The 24,536-nt window shown below is 37.1% G+C and overlaps 1 protein-coding gene across 2 annotated transcripts in view; it reads left to right on the forward strand.

The window, feature by feature from the left end:
• The window catches only part of rxfp1 (relaxin/insulin like family peptide receptor 1), a 122,377-nt gene that overhangs the window by 61,529 nt on the left and 36,312 nt on the right, over positions 1–24,536 (forward strand). For both annotated transcript variants that reach the window (XM_023328283.1, XM_023328284.1), the window contains exons 3-4: positions 13,939–14,022; positions 20,946–21,051. In XM_023328283.1, the coding sequence (XP_023184051.1) occupies positions 13,939–14,022; positions 20,946–21,051 (190 nt within the window). The remainder of the gene's footprint in view (positions 1–13,938; positions 14,023–20,945; positions 21,052–24,536) is intronic.

The raw sequence follows: 24,536 nt of genomic DNA on the forward strand, positions 1-24,536 counted from the left end.
AACTCCTCCTAGGGATTTCGATTGATCGGCTTCAAACTCGGTCAGTCTGATCATAAGGCATGTCTGATTTAAAGTTATCAAATTGGTGAGTTTTGGAGCATGTTGAAGGGGGGTTACCAGGGGTCAAAGTTCACCTACACGCCATGAAACAAAAACCTCTTATATTTCCTATACAAAAACACATAGAGGGACCAAACTTTCAGTGATTGATCGGCATCGGGTGTCCTATAATACCCTGCAGTGAAATTTTTTTTTTACGTAGGCCACGCCCCCTGAGAGCAGGAAGTGTAATGTTTTACTGTGAACGGTCGCTATCTTAGCCCTTTGACCTAATCAACATGAAACTGTGTCCAGAGACAGAAGACATGTTGGTGTGTTGTGGATTCCAACCCCGACCGGCTGCGATGAAGCAGGTGGGCGTGGCGGCGTTGCGAACGCCATCGAATTTCGTTTGGCTCTGAATTCCACAGTTTCGGGGTGAGCTGCTCCAAACTCACTAGGATGGATCCTTATCCATCCCCGAACAGGAATCCATAGCGATATTTGGTGGGCGTGGCCTAATTTTTCTATAGCGACCCCTAGAGTATTTTAAATGAACAGCCCCAAGCCATGCTTAAACCTAGAATTACGAAACTTGGTACACATGTGTATCTTGTCGGGACGTACAAAAAAGTCTCTTAGAGCCATGCTCTAAACCCAACAGGAAGTCGGCCATTTTAGATTGAAGTTCATTTGACCTCCATTTTGACGTTTACAGCCTTTGCATTTGATCGAACTCCTCCTAGGGTTTTCGATTGATCGGCTTCAAACTCGGTCAGTCTGATCATAAGGCATGTCTGATTTAAAGTTATCAAATTGGTGACTGTATGAGCTTGCTGAAGGGGGGTTACCAGGGGTCAAAGTTCAGCTACTCGCCATGAAACACGAAACTCTTATATTTCCTATAAAAAAACACATAGAGGGACCAAACTTTCAGTGATTGATCGGCATCGGATGTCCTAAAATACCCTGTGGTGAAATGATGAGATCACTTAAGCCACGCCCCCTGAGAACAGGAAGTGTCATGTTTTACTGTGAACGGTCGCTATCTTAGCCCTTTGACCTAATCAACATGAAACTGTGTCCAGAGACAGAAGACATGTTGGTGTGTTGTGGATCCAAGCCCTGACCGGCTGCGATGAAGCAGCTGGGTGTGGCGGCGTGGCGAAGTGACCTGTAACGCCGATGCCATACGTTTGCTTCTAGATTCCACATGTTTCGACCGAGCTGCACCAAACTTGGCCTGACACATCCTGGTCTGATGCCTGACAATGCTATGTCATCATATTATGACGTCATCTAAGCCCCGCCCCCTCAGAATGAATTAGAGAGATCTTCTGTGTAATTACATAATAAACAGTCCATGTTCGTTGTTTGTAGGGCAATGCTGCCCTCTGCTGCCCACTGAAATAGTTTCATTATTTCAGTAATTCGACACCAGAGGGCAGCATTGCCCTACGGAATGACAGTTCAATGTTGTAATGGAGGAAAAAATTAAATAATTAGTAATTCTAACACAAAAACTCACAGAGGCACCAAACGTTCAGTGATTGATCATAATCGAGTGTCCAATAATATCCAATGGTCAAATGATGACATCACTTAGGCCCCGCCCCCTCGGAACAGGAAGTGCTATTTTTTTACTTGGAAAGCTCTGTTTATGGCTCTCTTGACCTAATCAAGATGATTCGGATGATAAACTCTGTCAATGCTCGCTGCTGGCTGAACCGTGTGGGCGTGGCCAAATGGCGAATATCAGTCCCTCGCCATATGCATACGTTTGGCTCTTATTCAGGCATAGATCATCCGATTGGCGCCAAACTGGATATGTATGACCTTTGTTCACCTCTAAAGAGCCCGACGGGTTTGAAATGTAATTTGGCTCCACTGCGCCCCCTAAGTTAATACATGGGCTGTATCTCCTCGACGCATCGACCGATCTGCACCAGATTTTTTGACAGTCGTCGGGGAGCGCTGCCGAACGCATTCACGCGTGTCGCCTGGTGGATGGGTGTGGAAAATGCGCGACAGCTTCTGCGGTGGCTAGCGGGCGGCGGTGCTGGAAACTGCGGCGGAGCTTCTGCGGTGGGGAGTTGGCTGCGGCTCTGGAAATCGTGCGAGAGCTTCTGCGGTGGCTGGAACCCCCGCGGTGGCCAATAGGCCGGAGCGGCGCTTGCTGCGAGGGCCGCCCGAGGCTGCTTGCAGCTTTAATTTTTGTTTATACTTCACTGTTGTACCTTTTAGTAGTTTTAATTTCATTATTCTTTTATCCTTTTGGAAAATAAAACTGACACTAGATGCATAAAATATGGATGTGTTGCATATATTTTACTCTTTCATTTTTCCTGGATTATTTGCCTCCCAAATCATTGATTGAAAGGTGAATTCCAGAGCAGGCTGCCGTGGAAAGATCCTGAGACATGTTTGATGCTGATGTGAGTCACAGTAACGTTGATGGCTTTGTTTCATCTTTCAACAATCAATGCAGATCAATTTTAGGCTCTGTAGCACCTTTCAAACAAAACACTGTTCAACACACAACTTACTGCTCCTGGTTAAATGAAAGTATCGGTCATTTTAGGAGGCACTGTTGGAATTTGGAATATTTATAGAAACTAGAAGTTCACAGGTTAAACCTGGAAGAATCAATGTCTTGACATTGTTGAACAAAAAAGCTTTTAGCCAATTAACTTGATGTTGTTTGTGTCATTTTGTTTTATCTGCTTATTTTTGTTTATCTGAGAGAGGTCCTATATGAATAAAACATATCTTGTAGCTTTAATAATTTATATAAGGCAACTTAGGCCTTGTTTACAAAACTTTTTTTTTTTTAATTACATATACATAACAGTAAAAATGCTCCATGTCCAGATGAAAACGTTGTTGTTGTCCCTGGACCTGAGTGCATAAGTACAGATAACATGACCATCATTACCGTTTCCAAAGGTTTTCAGTTTATGCTTATAGACATTCTTAAAAAGTTCCTCTCTGAAATTCATTCTCAAACCTTTTGTGTTTTTGTTCTGCCAGAAATGCTGTTGCTGTGTAAGTGAGAGGCCAAAAATCAACAAAACATTAGATTTTTTACTGTCCTGGCATTGTCATGTAAAAGGGGCCTCTGTCACTTTGATGGCCCATCTCTGCCAGTTGTATTAAATAAAAGAAGAAAGATTACTTTGCCACAGTGATGACACAATCTCTCTGGGCTTTAACAACTGACAAATATGAGACATTTTCATGTCAACGGCCCTGGTGAGGATTAATCTGAACCCCTGGTCGTCTCTGTGAGACTTATTTAGTGCAACTGAGCATAACCTCAAAGACAAAATGTTCATGGACAGAGACACAGCCTTTATTACACTTTTAAAAGCCCTTCAGATTTTGACAGAACTAGGGTAAACGAGACAAAAGACAACCTGCTAGCTGATAGTCAAAAAACATGTCAGAAGGGACAACATGGCGAAATGTATCTGTAAGCTTCTACAACATACTCAGGCGTAGCAGATCATGCATCTCTGCTCAGCTACTGCCAACTGTTTGTCATCAAGAGAAGAAAAAAACCAAAATAAAATGGTATAGTATTTCTACTCCATTCACCCTGCAAATCTCTGTACCTAAAATATGTTTGAATCCAGAATCTTGTAAACATATTGAGGTTTTTTCACATTGCAACTAACAGACAACAATGGAAAGACACATCTGGCACAACTGCAAACCTACCTAGACATAGTTTATCATTACCAAGTTATCCTTGTGGGGTCATGGGAGGGCTGGAGTCTATCTTCATCAGTCATTAGGCAAGAAGTGGAGAGCAAACTGGACAAGTCATCAGCCCATCACAAGGCAAGACATAGACACACAGGATAAACAGCCATGCACACACTCATAACAGCAATTTAGAGTAAACTGTTGACCTAAATTGTTTAGAGTAATGGTTTCCGCTGATTAGAGTAAACAGTTGGCCTAAAAGTCAAAAGTCATGTTTTTGAACTGAGAAGAAGCCAGAGTAACAGGAACATACAAGCTCCATGCAGAAAGACTCTAGGCACAGATTAAAAACTAAAACCTTCTTGCTGCAAGGCAACAGGGCCATCAACTCCGCCCCATGTTGGGGCTACCATGTGCATCCCCAATATGGGAAATAGCTCTACCTAAGCTAGCATGAAAGGTAGGGCACTCACCAGAGAAGCAGCCAAGGAGCCCATGATATCTTTGGAGTTGGTGCAGTGATCTCCAGCTCAGGTTATCAACTCTTATCATACATGCCACAAACCTGGTCTTTATGTAAGAGCAGAAAAAAGAAGGCAGTAAGCCATAGCCTATATAGGGGAAACTGCTACATGAGGAAGATGTACTCCTAGTCAGATTAGATAAAACAACTTTTTGGTCAAAAAATAAACTGCACACCACTCTGAACACACCAGAGAAAGAGGATAGTGGCAACGTCATGCAGTGGTTTTGTTTTTCTTCAGCAGGGACAGGGAAACTGATCAGACCAATGCATACTAATGTGTTAGAATGGCCCAGGCAAAGTCCTGACCTAAATCAACGGAGAATATTTTATCAATTTTAACTTTACATATCTTCTACACATAGTTCAAGCTTGAGCTGGGGTGTACATGTAGAAAGATTGTTAAAACCCTGGTCTCTCTAGTTTCAAAGCTGGTTGAGACGCATCCTACTGGCCTTGAAACTATAACTGCAGCAGCAGGCGGTTCTTCAGAATATTGACTTGGATAAGCTGAACAGAACTGCACACCATGTTTCTCAGATTGAGTTTCACAAAGACATGGATCACTTTCCTTCCACTTCACAATGATGCACTAGTTTGTGTTATTCTGTCATATTAAGTTCAAATAAAACACTGAAATGTGTGGTTGGAAAGTTCAAAAGTTGTAAAATCCATGTATAAAAAGAGTTCAGTTTTACTTGAACAGAAAAATGTATTTGCATTCTGAGGAAAAAAGCTTTGATTCCAAAGTGTCTGATTTGTTCTTAATGATAGGCTGAAAGTGTTCTGCACTAGTTTTTATAACAAATTCACCCATAATCAATTGTTTCCATTTTAGAAACACCTACAGATAATATAAACAAACAGTGTCAGCTTAATAAACAATAACAACAATTTTCCCTTCTTATCATAATCACAAGGCAACTTTACTTTCCATCTGTGCAGCACATGCATCAACACAGCTTCTACCAAAGCTTTTCTTTGATGAAAGAATGAAGACAGAAAGAATTGTTTATAATGTCAACACCAATCAATATGATAATTGATCTGGAGAGCTGAGGCATTGTGATCTAAAAGGAAGTGATCATTTGAGACAATTATAAACCATCAGGAAACAACTTACTCCCAGATATTAGTGCTAACTTTGTAAGATTCTATAATTAAACAGCATCCTTTGGGTTGGAGCACAATTTAATAAATCCAAAAACATTTTTCTACCAGACTCCAAACAATTAATCAACAACTTGCTCATTCGTTTTCCATAAAATTGGCATCACATGAGTTGTTCTGTTGTGTTTTCAGGCTGATCTTTCGCTTTCTGCAGTGCTGTCAGCTATAATCTTATATAAGGTTTTTCTCCCAGAAACTACAGAAATGCAGGTGAATCAATTTTCTACAGTAGCTTCATAACGCTGACCGTGAAGCTGCAGTGCAAGTGGCAAATGAGCCCATAAATCTAAGTCCTACCCAAAACCCCATAACCAAAAGGCCATAGTGTTCGATGACACCAGGAATTATCCACTGCAGAAAAACTGTTCCTGGCTTTAAATAGAAGGGAAGCCGACTTTATTTAGTTCAGGGATACCATGCTTCATTGTTGAGGTATGCTTATGACCTGTCTCATCCAGAGTTCAGTGGGAGGTTTTGTCTCATCTGTTATAATAATGCACTATTGTGCAAGTTGGCCCTTAACACAAACTCAGAGTTCACAAGTTAATTTGTCGTTATGGTAACCCACATAATTATTCTGAGCTAAATTCAAAGTCCCAACAAAACTATTGCTTCATCATTCATTCTTAATTTAGTTCCTGACATAATAATAATTCTTGGCATCCTGAAGCGTTTACAGCCCGACCTTTGACTCTGTATTTACATGTTTCCTTTTCTCTGTTGCTTTTATTCATATAAACATGGTTTAGGTCAGGGTGCTCCAATCCTTGAGAGCTGCTGTCTTGCAACTTCCCTCCTCCTACCTACATGAATTAAACTGATTTGCCGTTGCCAGACCTCTACATACCCGTATGACATGTGGATGAGGGTATTCAGCCATTTGATTCTGTTGTTGCATAAAATATGCACCTAAATGTTACAGGAAGGCAATACTGAATAAACAACCATGTCCAGGCACACATTTGTTCTTAAGGGCAAGTTAGCGTTAGTATTTGACCCGAAAAAGATCTGTTTATTCTGCAGGAGGAAGATGGAGTACCTAGAAGACTTGTGAAACTGAACTTATCTTTTCTACAAAACAGAGTTTTTTGAATACTCTTTTTCTCTTAATAAATAACATCAGGATTTAAAAGCTACATTTTTTCCATGTTTGCAATATTTTTCTCTGATATGACAAAAAATCAGAAACATTTAGGTGTGACAAACATTTTACATTTTTACAGCACCGTTAAATAGAGCAAAATAACCGCAGTGAGGAATATAGAAAATGAATGTTGAGCCTCTTTCTTTTTACGAGAAACATCAGGATGAAAAATAGTTGAGGAGATGAGATTTGATCCCTGCATTGATTAATGTTTAAGATCAGTACCACCTCTCTATTTTTCGAAAAGTGATTATTTTTCCACTTTGGCATTCTTCTGGAAACTTGCATTCATAACATCCTCCCCTATACATTTTAGAGCAAGATTTTATCCTTATTAAAATGATGCTAAATTCTACTCAACATCTCAATGTGGGTTTGCAGTGGTCATAGCTATTCATTCCCATTTGTATTTGCATGTACAAACATCTATAAAGTATTTATTATAACAGATGATTTAAAAAACTTGTGCAAGATACAGTAAATTTGTGTATTTTGGATTCAATGCAACATGAAGCTGTTTGAGTAGCAGCCACTGTAAATTCATCCTGCTGGTGTTCAGAAAGTAAATATGGAAATTTCTGTAGTAAAAAAAAAAGTGTGGTTATTGAAATTTTAACATCTGGAGGAAAATTATTACCGCAAGATTAAATTTTTTATTTATTTTACAGCAACAAGAGATCAGCAAGAAAAATCATCAAAACATCAAAGCAATTCATTAATCAAAGCTGATTAAGAATATAATTTTTAGGACATTTCTATACAACTTAGAAATGTTTTCTCTGATTATATATTTTTGGGGTTGATCGCCTCAACCAGATTCTTAATTTTGCTTTTGTTCTAAAGCATTTGGATCACAGCAAACCTGTTAGTGAGATAAGCATCAATTGTTTCCTCCAGGAACTTTATCCTATTATCACCAATGCTTTACTTACACTTAATGGAGCAACTGTGTTTGTGCAATGAAAGATTTAAATTTCACACCATTACTACATTATCGTGGTTGTGTATGCAGCCTCTGACCTCCTTTGAAGCTCAGCTCCTTTCTGAATCATGAAATGCTAATTATTATTCTAGAGCGCAAAAGATAAAGGGTAAGGCTTTACCGTCAAACATGAGCAAATTGTTTAGCATCATTAGATATAATTGAATTATTCTTTTGAAACTAATTCTGTAAATGAAAAGATTAAAAATATAATTTCAGACCTTCTGTTCTGGAAGAAACCCACATCGACATGTTGAGTAGAATTTCTTTAAGAATTACGTAATTCTGATAGAAATACACAACTCTGTGTAATCCATAAAGTTTATCCATAAAGTTAACGAGTGTGTACCATAGATGAACGGATGGAAGACCCCTCATTAAAGCTCTCTACACACTCATGTATATCATCGCTCTGGTATGATGCTGCATTAGGAGTTTGGACATAACGCTGCCTGCACAGTGAGAAAAACTCTCCTGTATCCCTCACACCATAAAATAACCAAACCATTCAGTGGAAACAATGCATTATACTACTTCTGGAGGACAATGGATTTAACTTTGCAAAAATAAATGCTCAGCAAGCTCCAGCCCTGCTGAAACAATTCTGATTATCTTAAATTTCCGCCATGTTGGATCAGTCAGGGTAACTGTAAGAAAACTTTAAGACGTGTCCAAATGGTTGGTGCTAATAGTTTTAACCTCAAGTTGTTTCTATTGGTCTAAAATGGAGATATTATGGAATTTTCAGGCACATAGTGCCTTTTTCTAGCAGTAACTGTTACATTCAGTTCTTGAAAACACTGCATATATCAAACATGACTTAAAAGAAGTTTGACTTTGCAGTTTGATGTGTTTGAAATCAGGCCCTTGTCTCTTTAAGAAGCTCCTTCTCTTTCTGCCTTCAACACATCTTCACAACAATGTTACACTATTATAATGTTTACAACCGTTCTTGGAGCGTTGCACTGAGAAGTAGTTCCTATGATAAGTTAGGCAGACTCATAGGTGTTTGCTAGTTGCTGCTGCTGCTAGTCTGGAGGATCTGTGTGAGGAAGGCAAGAAGGGAACGGTTGCTCTGTGAGGTGGAAACTTGGCTGGAATCTGCAGCTCCTAGGAGGAGCTTTGTGGAACTAGTCGGCACTTTCTGTTGGCAAACATTTTGGCATCCCAGAGTGCTGCTACTGAAGATTCAAGAATTCCTTAAATATGAAAGAATTGAAGCAACACTCCAGGTGTATTTTTTCTGATAACATAACATGATGTAAAGCTCAAAAAAGCTGATTTTATATAGTAACCCCCTTTAAGATTTACTATTTAAGATGCCACATAACATGAAACCATTAATTCCATTTGATGACCTGCAATTTAATTTGCAATAGCATGCATTACTTGGCATGAATTATTTTTATAATAAATATAATTCATAACCAGCTTCACATTATAAATTATTACTATATTGCATGGATGTAAAAAACCTCTGTGGCATTTCAGTAACTGTAATTGCAAACAGCTTTAGCCTGTAGTGTAGTTTCATTTTGTATATTTATTAGTAGATCATAAGCAGCACAAGGACACCGGCATCAAAGTTTCCCTTTTCTACTTTTAGAAGAAAAGTCAGTGATGTTGTTTATTGGGTACAAATTAGCCTGTTTCATATTAATTCTGCCGGACATCACCTCTTCACAAAGAGGACATCTCATTGATGAGACCATGATGAATTAGCATCTCAGTTGGAGGGAAGATGATTAAAAGCTTCAATAGAATTTTGCATGCATCCTCAAGAGCCTCTAGTAGCTATTCAGGCTGAAGACCCATTTGGAGGATGACCAAGTTTTAATTAGTACATCAGTAAATTGAACAAACATGCTTATTTATTCATAACACATATGAGATGTAGCACAGACTCATGAGTTGAATGAGCTCCCTAGTTCTTTTCTGTTAAAGCTAGGAGGGTGTCGGGCCTGGAAGTTTTCACTGTCAGCAAAGCCTCATAATTGTATTTCTGAGTTTGAATGGAGGGCAGTTTGACTTCTTTCTTCTGCTTGGTGCTTTTTACTGAAATGCTCCACATTACCATAAAAATAAATAACAAAAATGTCCAAGTGGAGCAAATCATATGTTTTGGCACTTACCAAATTCTAATCCAAACATGGATTTCCAATTTGATAGAATTTCTTGAAAGAAATCATTTTTTACCTTTGAAAGATAAGGAGCAGTGGGAAACTTTGGGTAAAGTGGAGTTAAATTGTTGCAGCAGAATTATTTAATAAGCCAGGTTTTTATGCATAAATGGCAGCCTTAGGATTGACACACAGGTCAGTCCTGTGGCGAAAACAAGTTTTTTCCAGACTTCCAAAATCGCATCCATTTTGTCCAGGCAGGATTTTGAAAAGATCATTTATGTAATTGTTGTCGTACGCTTTGAGTATTGTTTAAAACTGTATTCTGGTGTAAGAAAGGCTGATTTTTCTCATCTTCAGCTTGTCAAAAATGCAGCTACTCATTTTCTAACTGGATCGCAGAGGCTCTCTGGGTGATAAGGAACTGGTTTTAAAATTCTCTAAAGTTTTTAAGGGATCTGTTGGACTTGTCTCCAATCTGCAGCTATGGAGCTGCAATTGGGTCTTTGGACCTCCCACAATGGCTCTTAATTTCTAAAAATGATAAAGAACCACAAGAACGAATTACACTTTCTTGTGGTTTTGCTCTTTATAGAGTATCCAGTAATAACTTTATTGAATTTATGCATCAGAAATCTGAGTGGTCTTCTGAAATAACTGTTGTTTTATACTGTGCAGGAAGAAGTTACAGGTGTATATAGAGTATATAAAATTCTATATTGTTTTTCACAATATCAAGACTTTAGCTGACACTAGTTGTTTTAAAACAGTGATCTTCTATCCCTTAGTAACCAAATAAAAGAGTAATCCCAGTTTAATGACTAAAGAAATAAATCAAACATAAAAAGATTGACGACTGAAAGAGAAGTTCCACCAGAACTGAGAAAGGAGCATCAGAGTAATAATATCTGATTAGGGGTTTGGTTTTTATCAGTGTCTCTGTAAGGATGTCTCTGAAATGCAAGGTTTTGCAAGTGAATTGAGTTCTTAATACCCGTCCTAAATCTGAGGGAAGATTTGGAGGAGAGGAAAAGGAGAATTCAAAAGAATTAATGAGCTCAAGATGATCCATGAGCTCTCTGCTCTGAACGCAGTTTTATCAGAAAATCAAACGCTTTACTTGGTGATGGTTGTTATGATCACTTCTCAATAAACCAGACTGGATCCCTGGACCTTTGGTTCTCACTGTTGCCTTTTCCATCACCACTGACACTATGAACAGGCCTAAAGATAATTCCGGGGAAAGTAGTAAAGGGTGTCTTATCTGGCTCAGGTCTTCGAAGTTATGCAGAGTGGGAAACTATGCAAACTATAGATGAAGAAGAAAACACTCCTTAAGAAGTCTCTAAGTGATGCTGAGCATGTTGAAGTGTAGAGGAAAAACAAGAGAGAGCTTTGCTGTAGCTTTAAACAAAGATTAAAGTCTCAAAAAGTTCAGCAAACAAAAGCTAATTTTTTCTCTGCTGAATGCTGAACAGGTTGATCAGACTTGATAAATCCAAGTGGGCTGTTTCTTGTTCTGTGTGGCTTAGGCTGCCCAAACTATAGTCAGCATTCGAGAGCTCACAGACGTTTCTCTGTTTTAATGTCATTAGGCGCTGATCCCAAAAACATATGCTCATGGGAAATTAGACAATCAAAGCTGAAAACCCTCCACCATTTTTAGAGAGGCAGAAACACCAGATAATATATTTTTGGCTAAACAGCAGCCTATTTATAGGTCTAAATGTGTTATTATAAGAAAAATATATGCAAAAATGCATTCCTTTCAAAGCTTACTCTGTTTTAAACTATCAAAGAGATTATTAGCTTAGCGACTATTGTTTTGAATTTTATAGAAAGTCATAAAATTAATAAAATACTACATATTTGTCATAAACATTGCATTTGGACATGTACACATTCTCAGGAAATGATTTTGTGGAAATGTTCATGAATTTACAGCATCTGTTTAAAGTTAATTGGGTAAATGTTAAGCAGATTGCCATCATACTTTTATGTTATGTTAATTCATTTGCAGTTTGAAAATATAAAACAGAAGCTGTACATAATAAAATGTGTTTTCTTGTTTATTTTCTATTTTTTGTATCTTTCTAAAGGTGTTTATTGTACATTTAAGTTACAAAATTAAATGAGTTGACTGCTTTTTTGCATGTCCAATATTTCTCTTATTTATTTACTTTAGCAATTCAAATTATTTTGCTTCCTTCTGAGATACAGCTTCAACTTTGCAGCTTTCTGCATCCCTTAAAGGTAACAAGTAATACTGAATTTGACATCTGCATTTTACTCAGCAAGTTAAAAAAAACAGCTGCCGGTGTTTTGGCAAGGGAAGCTTATCAGGGAACAGAAAACGTCCACAGGCGCTGAACTGGAACAACTCGGGTCATTATGAGTTCGGAAGAGGAAAGAAAAATTTAAAGTTAACATCTCCTTTTGTTTCTTGAACAAAATCTAAACAAAAATGGCTTCAAATTTTATTCTAATTTTAAAAAATCAGCTCTTAATTTATAGTTTCAGCCCAAAACTTTAATATTTACAAGATTTGCATCAGTTCTTACAAAAACACCAACTGAAACCATTTATTGAATCGCCAAGAACTACAAGAATAATTTCAACTTCAGTAAAGAAATCTTTGCCACACTCTAAGGTTGCCACCAGTGCAGAGTTTGCTGATGAATGGTAGAGGACCTGTGTGTTTCTGTTTCTGCACACACCCTGAGACTTTTACACTCTGGACAGTCAAGGAGGGCAGTAAAGAGTCACTTCTCTCTCAGAGTAAAACATAAAGGATAGACTGACATTCTGCAGAAAGTAGCCGGATTGCTCTGTGGAGGACAGGGATAAAATTGTTTTGTACAATGAACCACCCTTTAGACAGCTTAAGGCATCTGGAAAAAGAATTATCTGGAGAAAAAAGGCGATCTCGACAACATAATGGAGCAGGCCCACAAAAAATGGCCTGAAAAGGATGAAAACATCCCCCAGCAGCAACTTTTCTCAACAATCCAGATTAAGTGATGAACAATACAGTAGTTCCTCTAGCATGATACAGTACCTAACTTAAATGGTCGACTGAATAACAGACTTCTGCAGCACCTGTGGCGAGCAAGTAACTTGAATCAGGTGCACTGGAGCAGAGACATGGCTGTCCCACACCTCATCCGAAGCCAAGCAGGCACATGGTTGTTAGATTTTTGTATTTTCACACGCAGAAATTTTATGTTCTAAGCATTGTATGTAAAATCTCTGCAGACAGCCTCTACAAAGGACAACAACTCTGCAATTTCCATCCAGGAATGTTTAGCCATTTGGCAATCTTTGTGAGTATCTTGTGAAGAATTATGCAAATGTCCATAATTCCTCACCATGTCTCATAGATGCCCTTCAAAAGTATTCATGTTTCCTGCAGAAACATAAGCAAAATAGTGGAAATGGACAAGTTCAAGCAAAATATCATCTTTGCTGTCTGAGAGTATATCTGCATAAAGAATGGCAGTAAACTTCTGACCAATCACACAACACATCGCACAGAGCTCTGTGTGAAATAGTTTGACCCAGGTCTGGTGTCTCTAAGGAAGAGGAACAGGATGGTTCCGCAGTTACACAGTTTTTAATGACATTTTGACTCTTTAAATGAAGTATGGGTTGTGTTCGGGACAGTGAATCCTGAACACAACCCATCTATTCCTGCTTATCTCTGCGGGGGCTGGTGTCTGTCTCCAGCAGTTATTGCAGGTAACATCCTGGATGGGTCGCCAGTCCATGACAGGTCAACACAGAGACACACAGAACAAAGATTCATGCACATGAATCTTTGAGCTTAATGTGAGTTAAGCTCACATTAATGTTTTGGACTGTGAACTTCAAACTCCAAACCAAGACCAAGACCATCTCGCTGTAAGGCAACAGTTCTACCAACTGTCCCTCCATCCAGACCTAAATCTTAATACCAGTGAGAATCCATTGTCCCTTTGCAGAAAGTTTATGTAACTTTCAATAAAAGTCTTTGAAAGGTATTACATTTTCATCACTCAACTTCACTATAATAGAACATCATCTTAGAAAAAAGCACTAACACTGAATGTTCCTGAGTCTGAAACAAGCAGCTGGAAGACAGGAAAGATGTGGATTTGAATAAAACAAGATGAAAGAAAGAGGAATAATTTTAGGACTTTCCTTAGCTGACAAAAACTATTTTGAAGAACAAATAATGATTTCCATTTTTTTTGTCGTTTTTCTTCTTTTTCAGGAGACAACAATGGATGGCCGCACCTTTTTGACAAATATTTTGGCATGCCGAGTCATAATACCAGGACCAAGTCCAACATATGCTGTAAGTATTCTCTAATGTGTTTAAAGCCATTCTTTACACAGAATGAGGTGAGAATATGGTGTTGGCAGTGTTTTTTGGAAATATGAAGAACACAATTATGTGTGTTATGTATTGTTTTAGGAACAGTATCGGTGTGTGTGTGCAGACAGGAAATTTGCTGGATTTTGGCCAGTTGTGAGAAATATTTACTCATATGCTCTGTTAATTTCTAAAAAGATGAGATACAGCCAGGTTCAGTTGTGACGCTCAGGATTTAATGATAGTTCTGCTGCAGATTCATTTTGTGTAGGTTTTCATTCTGTCTTTAGAGGCCACCCGTTGATGTCGGCTGCAAACAGAGTTTTTTTCTTTGCATTGTCATCAAAGTAAGTACTCAGTTTTTCACAATGTGATCTTTACAGTAGGAGGATGTTCTTTCTTTCATCTCTGAATGTCTCTGTTTCCTGCCACTGGCTTATTTGTGAAAAAAAGCAAAAGAGGGGGGAAAGGATTTAGGGTGAGTAGGTTTGCTTTGGTGTTTTTGAATGTAAACCTATTCTGAATGTGCATCATGCCTCAACCCACGTTATTCGCTTCAAAAAATCTCCACCAGCAGTGGAAACTGACTGCAGAAAACACAATTAACCAATCACAGCTCTGGTGGTCTTCAAAGCATCTCTTGTCATGTTTAAGAAGGTGCATGTATAACACTTTAAACCCTTTCATTTTGTCCATTAAGCATGAGCTTCAATCCATTTTAAAGGAGAATTCTCATACATGAGTGACAAAAATGTGCTTCGAGTTTTAGGATCAAATTTTATACAGTTGTACATTCAGAAAATCTGAACAGTTTAAGCTTTTTATCAGTAAAATGCATAGTCTGAGTCCCACTTAACACCAGGAGCAGACTGGCAATCTTTCTGTTCTGGTCAAGTCTATAACAGCTTTCCAGTGTGGTACAGTGGCCTGCCTGGTTCATTCATCAAAACCGTTAGAGTGCCTCTAAGAGCAGAGAGTGGGTGTGTGTGTCACAGCAGTGTGTGAACGCCATACAGTTACATTTAATACGGTAGAATATGCTTCCTGATGAGGCTCATTTGTTAAAATAAAAATACTTTAACTTAAACTAACTTAAAGACTGTTGTTTTGGTCAATCCATGGCATCAACAAAAAGCTCTTAAGTCTGTGTAGCTCAAGTCAAAACCCAGCAGGACTCACTACTTTCCCAGGAGAGGATCAAAGGTTTGCGTCCGCTGAGGATAGCATTATGGCAACCAGTGACACTAAAACACAGCGCGCTCTCTTTCTCCAGATCCATGTTTTCTCACTCTGTCTTTCTTATTCTAAAATCATTTTCAGCCTCACAGAGGTAAACAAGACTGGAAAGAGGGTTTTTATCAGGTGCTGTTCAATTCCTGTTTGAAATGTGGTTTAATGTGTTGGCTCTGAAGTAGCACCAAGTTTCATTCATTATGTCATTAAAGCTAATAATCGGATGTGCGGCCAGAGAACTGGAGTTCACAAACGTTCTCTACATCAATGACACAGAGTTGATTTCAACATGATAGCATGCAAGTAATTTTCAGTGTCTGGTGTTAAGATTCTCAGCAGGCGAGGCTTTCGGTGTCTCACATTTTCGTGCTTCTGCATCTTCTGAGGCTATTAGAGGTCATTCAGCAGGCTGTGAAAATAATGTCGCCCACCACTCAAGAGGTCTCAGAGCTTGGCTTTGTTTATGCTTCACAGACGCAAACTTGTTTGTGTCTCATATGAATGTGGACTTCCTCTCCTGGCTGGTAAAAGCGATCGTACAAAGAAGCCACCACAAAGCTCTTAAAGTTGAAGCACTTTGGACTTTCCTCTTGGGCATAATCTGAAATATCCTGAAAGTGTTTGGGTTGAGTTGGTATGATTTTTGTTGTATTCTAGAAGAAAACAAGCCCAATGCTTTAGTATGTTTTTATTTTCTTCTGTGCCTTCAACTATGTTTGACAGAAAATCCTGACAAACACAGAAATTCTGTTTTTTGTTTTGTTTTATTATATCAATATGTGTTCATTAAAAAGCATTTCTCAGACTAGACATGTTAGAACCATGTTGACTCTAAGTTTTCTACTCTTCTCTTCACATTGCATAAAGTTGTGCAAATATCTATATAGTTGCAAACTTAGTAAAGTGTGTCACTGTTGTCAGATCTATATTTTTTCTGAAAAGTGACAACATTACATTTTTATCTGCTTGACAAAAAAAATCTGTTCAAGATTTACTCTAAACTTCTGGAGATATGTGTATATGGATATTTAAAAAATGCCATTCACATCTCCAGACATTCTTTTTTCAAATTTGTTTATCTAGAAGATAAAAAAATATAAACATGTTTAAAATGTGTGTGAATTTTTAAGTTGAGCTGAACTGAGCAGGTCTACATGATCACTAAATAACCCTTTCTGGAAATAATTTTTCATTATTCAGATGAGTCGTTTCGTTTTCTGCTGTGTCATGTTGTGTCATGACTGCAACAGAACATTTTGCAAACATGACTCCCACCATTTAGCATTTTGAGTCTGTATCATTGGAAGAGGTGAGTTGCTTATCACTGAGCAGGTCAACATGAGTCAATCTGCCATAATTCTAATACTTGTATTCACATAAAGTGAATAGCATGTGAGAGATATCTTTCTCAGTTATTAATACTTATCTTAGCAGAGGGATTGTAAATTATAATATGCTGAATTTCTACGTATTTTTTCTGACCAACACAAAGTGCAACATCATTGACACATCTGGAGGAAACTTATTTTTGGAAGAATATCATTCCTACATTGTCACAGAAGAAGAAAATATGTTGCAGTATTTATCATGGGTGTCCCTCTTTCCACATGTCATGTTGTTGAGCAGTTTATTGAGACCTGTTTTCTGTCCTTTTCATTTCAAAAGGAGTGATGTGTTTGGTGAGTCATGTAACCTTGAGCCTCATTCAAACATAACCGACAATTTTTAAATTCAATTCTTCAGTGACTCTACCCTGACCCATCAAACTGACTTTATCAAAGTTTGATAAACATGACAAATGTTTAAAACACCGACAAGGTAATTCCTAAAGATCTGTTGGCTAAAAGATGTAACAAAGTGGATGGATCTGTTTCTTCATCTTTATGTTCTCTCAGATGGAGAGATTTAACCCCAACAGTCGTTTTTTCTAAACAGACATCACTCTGAAACTGGAAATCATGATGTTCTCTTGGCACATAGCTGTGGCCCCTAATCCCCAAGATACATTTATGGAATCAATATTTATTCGTAAACAAAAGCACAGAAATAAATAAACAGCGAGTGAGAGACATGTTTCCATAAACTCCACAAACATGTAGCTTCCAGACTCCATTGGTAAACAAATGGTAAAGTATCTTAGGTTTGATTTTTCTTTTTTAGGAGTAGAGAGTAAAACATTTGACTCAATATTTGATATGGAGGATGGGAAGATTATAACCCATTTACCTTCTTTCAGATTGTATATTGTCAGTTGTTGTTTCCTTTTTTTATCCAAATTTCCTTATTTTACAAAGCAAACTGCACAATAGCTTCTCAAGACCAGAAAAATCCTAAGTAAATCTTAAATGGCCCAAAAACTATTGTTCAAGACAAATTTAATAAATTATAGAGAAATAATGAGTGTGCAAGACAGATAATTATTCAGAAATTGGTGATTTAATATATATTTACAGTCGTTCATGCATCCTGGATAATATGTGAAACACGAACAGAAATCTTTACAATACACAAACAATCTATTCCCTGCCAAGGTTAAAATTTTAACTTACAATGTGACACTTTTTACTCTGGTAGAAGTAAATCAATCTTTCCTCACAGAGTATAACTAACTTCATATGTTTGTAACTTATTATTAATTGTAATGGATGGATATGCAGTGTCATCTGATGTTAAATTTACACTTCAGGAGTATTTTCCAACAACACGAAGCCCAAACTTGTTTTTTTGTGTGTGTGTTGTGAAACCAAAATTAAATTGGCTGCCTTCCATCTGCGGCTGATCCACCGCAGCACAGTGAGGTTTGGGGCCATCAGTTGTTTATTTCAAACAGCCAACTCATTTATTGCAAGTGAAAGATTCCCCAGCTGCTCTACCCTCAATTACTACTAGAACAGCTGTAATCTCTTATCTGGTTAGCGTGAATGGACCTCCAGCCATAATTGCTTACACTTATTGCAGTCAGGCCAGCGGCTGTTTGGACAGCGATAAAAATTATTGCATTTCTTTTTGCACAGTGAAGATTGGACTGACTAAGATAAAACATGTTGGAGAAGAATCTTTTTAGCTGCTTCTGTCTAACCATATATAGAAAAGTCTGTATTCCTGTGTGCTACCAGTTTAAGTGTAACTTATTTTAAGATCTAATTTATTGACATGTTACTGATTTAAAATCTTTCCATTATGAATTTTTAGCTATTTAAAAATCATGAAGATTATTCTGTATTCTGGTAGGCCATTTACTGTGTTTGTGCTGCTCCACCGTTTTAACACCATAAGCTTTGGTTCAGTTTGGTAAAACATCCCAGACTTTGATCCTGTTCAGTTCACACATTTAATGAATATAAATGCAGTTAGTTAACATTCCTTCACTAATAATCAAGAGTATCTCTTCTTATTGAGAATGCTAATCATGCTGGTTTGAGATGACTCCACAGCTTCCTATTTTTTTTAAGTTGGAAAATTTGTGTAATATAGAAAATAAAACTTTGAACCATTTCAAAACTTTTAACATGTAATGTTACATTCATGTTTATTTAGATTAAATTAGCTGAAAAACAAAAAAACTTCCAATAACTTGATTATCCTGAATCTTGAGGCAATTATTTGTTTAAACACCTCCCAAACACATTAGTCTTCAAAACAAAATGGTTTATTTTCGTACCTACTCTAAGAAAATTGTTTTGATATTTGGATTAGAGAAAATTTTTATTTTAACTTTCTTTTTTTGTTTTTTTCCATGACATAGATAAAAAAAAAACTACATACTTTTCTGTGTGTAGTTTCATATAAAGTGTTGCGTAACTTTACATAACTTTACGTAACTACTTTTTATATGAAACTACACACAGAAAAGTATGTAGTTTTCAGAAAAAAGAGTGAGCAATAGAAACAGACATCATGAAGGAACCATCATGTACTGAACATATATGGATTTAGATTTTAAAAATGCATCTACATCCTGTTTTACTTAATGTTTCTTTCTTTTGAGTCCTTTGTATTTTTAGCAATCTTTGCTTTGACTGACTTTTTCTTTCTTTTTCTTTTTTTTGCTCTGGCTGGGGTTAGGGGTTGTTTCCTTGAAAATGTGAAGCTTAAGGGAGATTTTGGCTGTCTCTACCTCTACACTTTGTTTCATAAAACCATAATCTGAGCATATTTTTAGCATATAAGAAGTTTGTTTCTGCATTACCTTTGACAGATTTGGCCAAACCAGCTTATGCCCTTAAAAAGGCATGTTGTGTAATCGGAGCATTGTGGAAACGGTCACAATAATTTAGGTATTCATGTTGGGGATTTCTGCAGTGTTTTTCTCCAAGCTCAAAATAAAAATATCCATACATGAGATTAAGGCTATGGACATCGACTGAGGTTCTTTTTGTTTTATTTTGTTTGTTCATTCATTTTTTTGTTTCCATTTTGGAGCTGTTCATTTGCAGCTGTTTGTTTTTTTTGCCCAATTTTTACCTCAGACTCTTCAAAACGTCCAGGCTGGATGCATCAGGCATATGGAGCTGAAATGGATGTTTTTTATTCAGAGCACATTTGCAACACGCACAATTTAAACCAAATGCATTTGTCTAAATTTGTAATCAACATGTTGATTATCCCTGTGATTATTCGGCCTGACTTTGCTCCCATTCCTTTATTTATCTGCTTTAACTCACATGTGAGAATCAATAAAACAAATATGCTCAGGATCCACATTAATCTATTCATCAATGCAAAATTGCATACAAATTTTAACATATTGCATTTCAGCAACAACATATTGCATAAGCAGTTGCATACATTTTGCAACCTTTTTCCATCTTGCACCTCAAATGGTTGTTGCTATTTTCATACCAAGCAGTCGGGTGTTAAGCTGAACTATATATATATAACTGGCACACAGTATGAATTAGCTATTTAAAAAGCATGAAATTTAGCCAATTATAATAAAAGATGGGACATTTCCTTCCTAGCACTGTATCTCATTTTGATGACATTACATGTTTATTGGCAGTATTTTTTAATGCTCTAAGAATTATTAGAAAACGTCACCAGAAATTAGAACTAAATAGAATTTATTGATTGAAGTCAGTAGAGGTTTCATAAAGCGACTAAGCCACAAAAACTCATCACTAAGGAAGTTTGCTGTTTAGAATTATTTGTCCAAGATCACATAATTCCTAATCAATAAATTAGAATACTATTGTTATTATTGAAAAGTCAATTTATTTGAGAAATTTTACCTCGAACTGAAACATATGAAATGTGCTATACAAATAAACTTGATTGATTGAAATGACTTATTGAAAATGTGTAATTATGTATGATAAAATCTGCTGTTCAAATAAAACCTTTCATCAACTTTTTGTGGCTCATGTTGCGCTCAAATACTTCCAGGTGTGACGGATTTTTACCCAGTGAGATAAATAAATATCCTGTTTTAGTAAATTTCATCCATATTTAAAAGGTCAGTTCCAAATTGTAATTGTTTATAAAAGCTGGGTTAACCTTATAATTAAGGCATTTTTTGAAAATGTGCTTTACTTTTTTTTCTCACCTGGTGGTTTAATCTATAACCTTTCGTTCTTCAGTAGGTTGTCATTCCTGCAAGCAGCTCCACTCATAGCTCTGCAGGAGGACCATTTGATTGACATGTCCTCTGATGTCCTTTTCCTGTCTCGCAGTGCTGGGCGTCGTTCCTGAGCTCTGCCAGTGCCGAGACCTGGAGCTGGACTGTGACAGCGCTCAGCTCCGAGAGATCCCCATAGTGGCGATAAATGTCACCGTTATGTGAGTAGAAAATAACCCCTTCTGTTTTAGGGATGGTCTTTTTTCAGCTTCATAAAGCTCAACAAGTCATTCATCAAAAGCTTTCACTGTCATTTCTTATTGGAAATGTTGTCATGGATGTCTGTCCTCAAGGACCCCAGGTTGGGGGAAAAGGAGAGGGCCTGTCAATGCTAAAAAACTTATTCAAGAACAAAGAAGTAAAGTCTTACCTTGACAAGTGTTTTCACTTTTTCTACTGCGTAATAGAGAAAATTATGTTACCCAGTCGACTAAATTAACCACAATTGTGTGTACTTTCTTAATTGATATTCATATTATATAAAAAGAATTTTCTTGAGGATTTAACAGTTTCAGTGGAGAGGAAGCTAAACATGATCAGTTCAGTCATCTGAAAAAAAAAATACACACAAACTTTTAGATTTAGGGTTTTACAAATCAAACTAAAGTTTTGCCTGCTAGAAATCAGCCCATTATTGAGAAATGATTGCTTGTTGGAGGAGTGGACTCTGTTGAAGTTTTAAACAATTAGACCTGATTTTACCTAATTGCTTTTGGCCATGAGGTACTGTATGTAATTCACTATAGCTCAATGAAGCTTTGCAGCTAAAATGTTTTAAAAGTTTCTCATCCTCCAATTTTAATTGCTCAATATTTGGAAGTGCGAACAACACGGACTGAATGGCTTCATTTAATTCCTCTGCTGCCAAACTACAGCCATAAAGACAGATTGCAATTTGAAAACAGTGCAAGAAATCAACATCAATTGTTCACAACAACTCCTTTTGTTCATAGATTTGCCTAAAGAAATCAACCTCAATGGGAGAAATCTAAGATGGAGCACTGAAGGGAAATAAAAATCAGGTGGAACGAGGAGGTGATGAGCAGACTGACTAAAAATAATTTATAAATCTAGTCTGAAATGCACAAAACAGTTAAACTGCAGTTAAACAACAAAAAGGAAAAGTGTAAAATAATTATCCAGTCACTAAAATAATCACATTGTCAACAATATCAAAGTATCTGTATGACTTTATCATTGTGTTATGTCTGTGTGGAGACTGAAAAGTTGAAGTTGACATGTGTTTGTTGCACGGCTCACTTGCGGCCCCTCTCCAGGATTTCATGGGTTGGCTAGAAACTTGACTGGATCATTTTTCAGCCATTCTGTTTCAGAATTGCTGCTGTGTTTAAGATCATTGTTCTGTTGGTAAAGCAGTTTGAGCCTGAGCTCAAGCTGGCAGGCAGGTGACCTCTGAGTTGACCCCAGAATATTTTAGTATACAGAGAAGTCCATGATGACTGCAAAGTACTCTGTTAGTGTGGCGGCTCATCATCAGCGCTCCTTCACCATGACTGACGGTTGGTGTTAGGTGTTTACTGTGTTTAGTTTTATCCAAACAAGGAGTTATCTATTTTGATTACGTCTGTCCTTTGGACTTATTCACTTTGTTACATTATAACTGCAAATCTTTAAAAACTTTTATTGGCCTTTTTGTAATAAAAAAACATAAAGTAGCATGTAATTGTGACATGAAAAGTAAGATATGCACGTTTTCAACACTTTATTTTACAATTAAAAGTTTGAAAAGTGTGGTGTGTCTATGTAGTCTACATAAAATCCAGCTAAACCTCTTACCTTCAGAAGTCGCCTAAATAAAGCGTTGTAATTTAATCTCAGTAAATCTAACTTTATAATTTTCAAATAAAATGTGAAAAAGAATAAAAGAGCAAGAAGAGTTTTGGAAGGAACTACAGCTGCTGAGTTTTTGTCATTTTCTGAACATTGCTTGTCTGACCTTGGGGTGAATTTCCTGACATGTCCACTTTGGAGAAGATTGACTGCTGACTCTAATGGCCTCCACTTTGAAGTAATCTATGTCACTGTAGAATGGTGGACTTCAGATTATTTGGAAACAACTTCATAATTCTCCCAGCAACAATTGCTTCCTAAATGTCACTGCTGGTGTCTTCCTGTTGGCAGTGTTTTCAGACAGCTGCTACCAGCTACCTGCCAAATCTTCTGCTTATAAGAAGGTTGTCACTGTGATCAGGATAAGATACTCAAACAAATTTGATCAGCAGCTACATTTTTTCCATGCTGGCTTTTGTTTATATTATTGTGTGTTTTTGTACCCTTCTTGTTGGGTTTAAATAATCTTACCACCTAGTAAAAGCAAAGACTGTTTTCCTGATATGTCAGATCAGGAGGTTGTACAGCATTTCTCTGTAACTACCTCCATGTCTCGCTTGCCCTGAAGTCTATTTCTTTCCACAGTTAGACTGTAAAGGCTGAGAGGAGAGCAATTTAAGTCCAGATTGTGCCTCTGCTTCCATATCTTTATAATGACACAATATTGATCTGTTGATTCTTCCAGCTATGTACTTTTTAGCTTTCAAATGTCACTGATTTCATTCACGAAGACACTCACAGTGCATGAGGATCTAAACTCTGATTGCCTTCTTTTCTGTAGTTCACCAGATCTGCATTTATGTTCAAAATAATAGCAACCTATTTATCTTTTTAATTGAGTAATGTTATGGCTTTGATTTTCACACAAATGGGTTGGAAACTGTAAACATGAGTAAAAACCTACCAATACATAAAACCTTAGGAAATTAAACTGTTATCAGCTGTTTTTCCATCTCAAACATCTACTGGATAAACTTTAAAATGCTCAAAGATTTTGCTTTTATCAGCTGAAATGTTTTACCATTTTTGTTAAAGTTGGTCAGTGTGTTCTTAAACAAATGGTAACATCTTTGGGTTGTTCTTTCAACAATAATGGTGCATTAAGGGGTTCTGGTGGATCCTTTACATGCTTATAGATTGAAGCAGAAATTATTATGAATAATAGTTTTTTATGTTTTCCTGTCTTCAAGTCCTCTGTTTAATTTGGGCCTTCTTTAGTTCTGAATTATATATGGAGAAACCTATTTTACTTGAGGGTTCAGAGAGGAATGTGCTATAACCACCAAGTACTGCCTTCCCCTTGAAATGAGAGGCACTTGTTTGACCCCTGCTGATTCACAGAATGAAAGACTTCACTGATTGATCTTTGTAATCCTGGTATTTTAAACACACCCCTTGTTAATTAATGATTTTATTTTACAGAATCAGCACCATGCACGTAGTGGTCTGTTGATTTTCAATGGCTCTGCACCTACTGGTGCTAAAATATGTACTTCTGCCATAAACAGCAGTCGATCTGGCTGTGCTGTTGCACTCTGAATGTTTTCAACAAAACTGTGAATCTGCAAAAATTTCTATCAGCTCGAGTGTGTAAACTCCTCTTTCAACATTTGTTGGGTTCCTGAAAAGCTGAGTCTGCCAAATCAATCAAATTTTATTTGTATAGCACATTTCAGCAGCAAGGCATTTCAAAGTGTTTTACATCATATCAAACACAGAAACACAAAGAGTGTGTAACTCCAGGATGTTTTTTCCAGCTGGCCTTGTCTCACATCATAGCAGATGTTGAACGTAG

Source organism: Xiphophorus maculatus, chromosome 23, assembly GCF_002775205.1.
Source record: "Xiphophorus maculatus strain JP 163 A chromosome 23, X_maculatus-5.0-male, whole genome shotgun sequence".
In the NCBI taxonomy this organism is placed as follows: domain Eukaryota; kingdom Metazoa; phylum Chordata; class Actinopteri; order Cyprinodontiformes; family Poeciliidae; genus Xiphophorus; species Xiphophorus maculatus.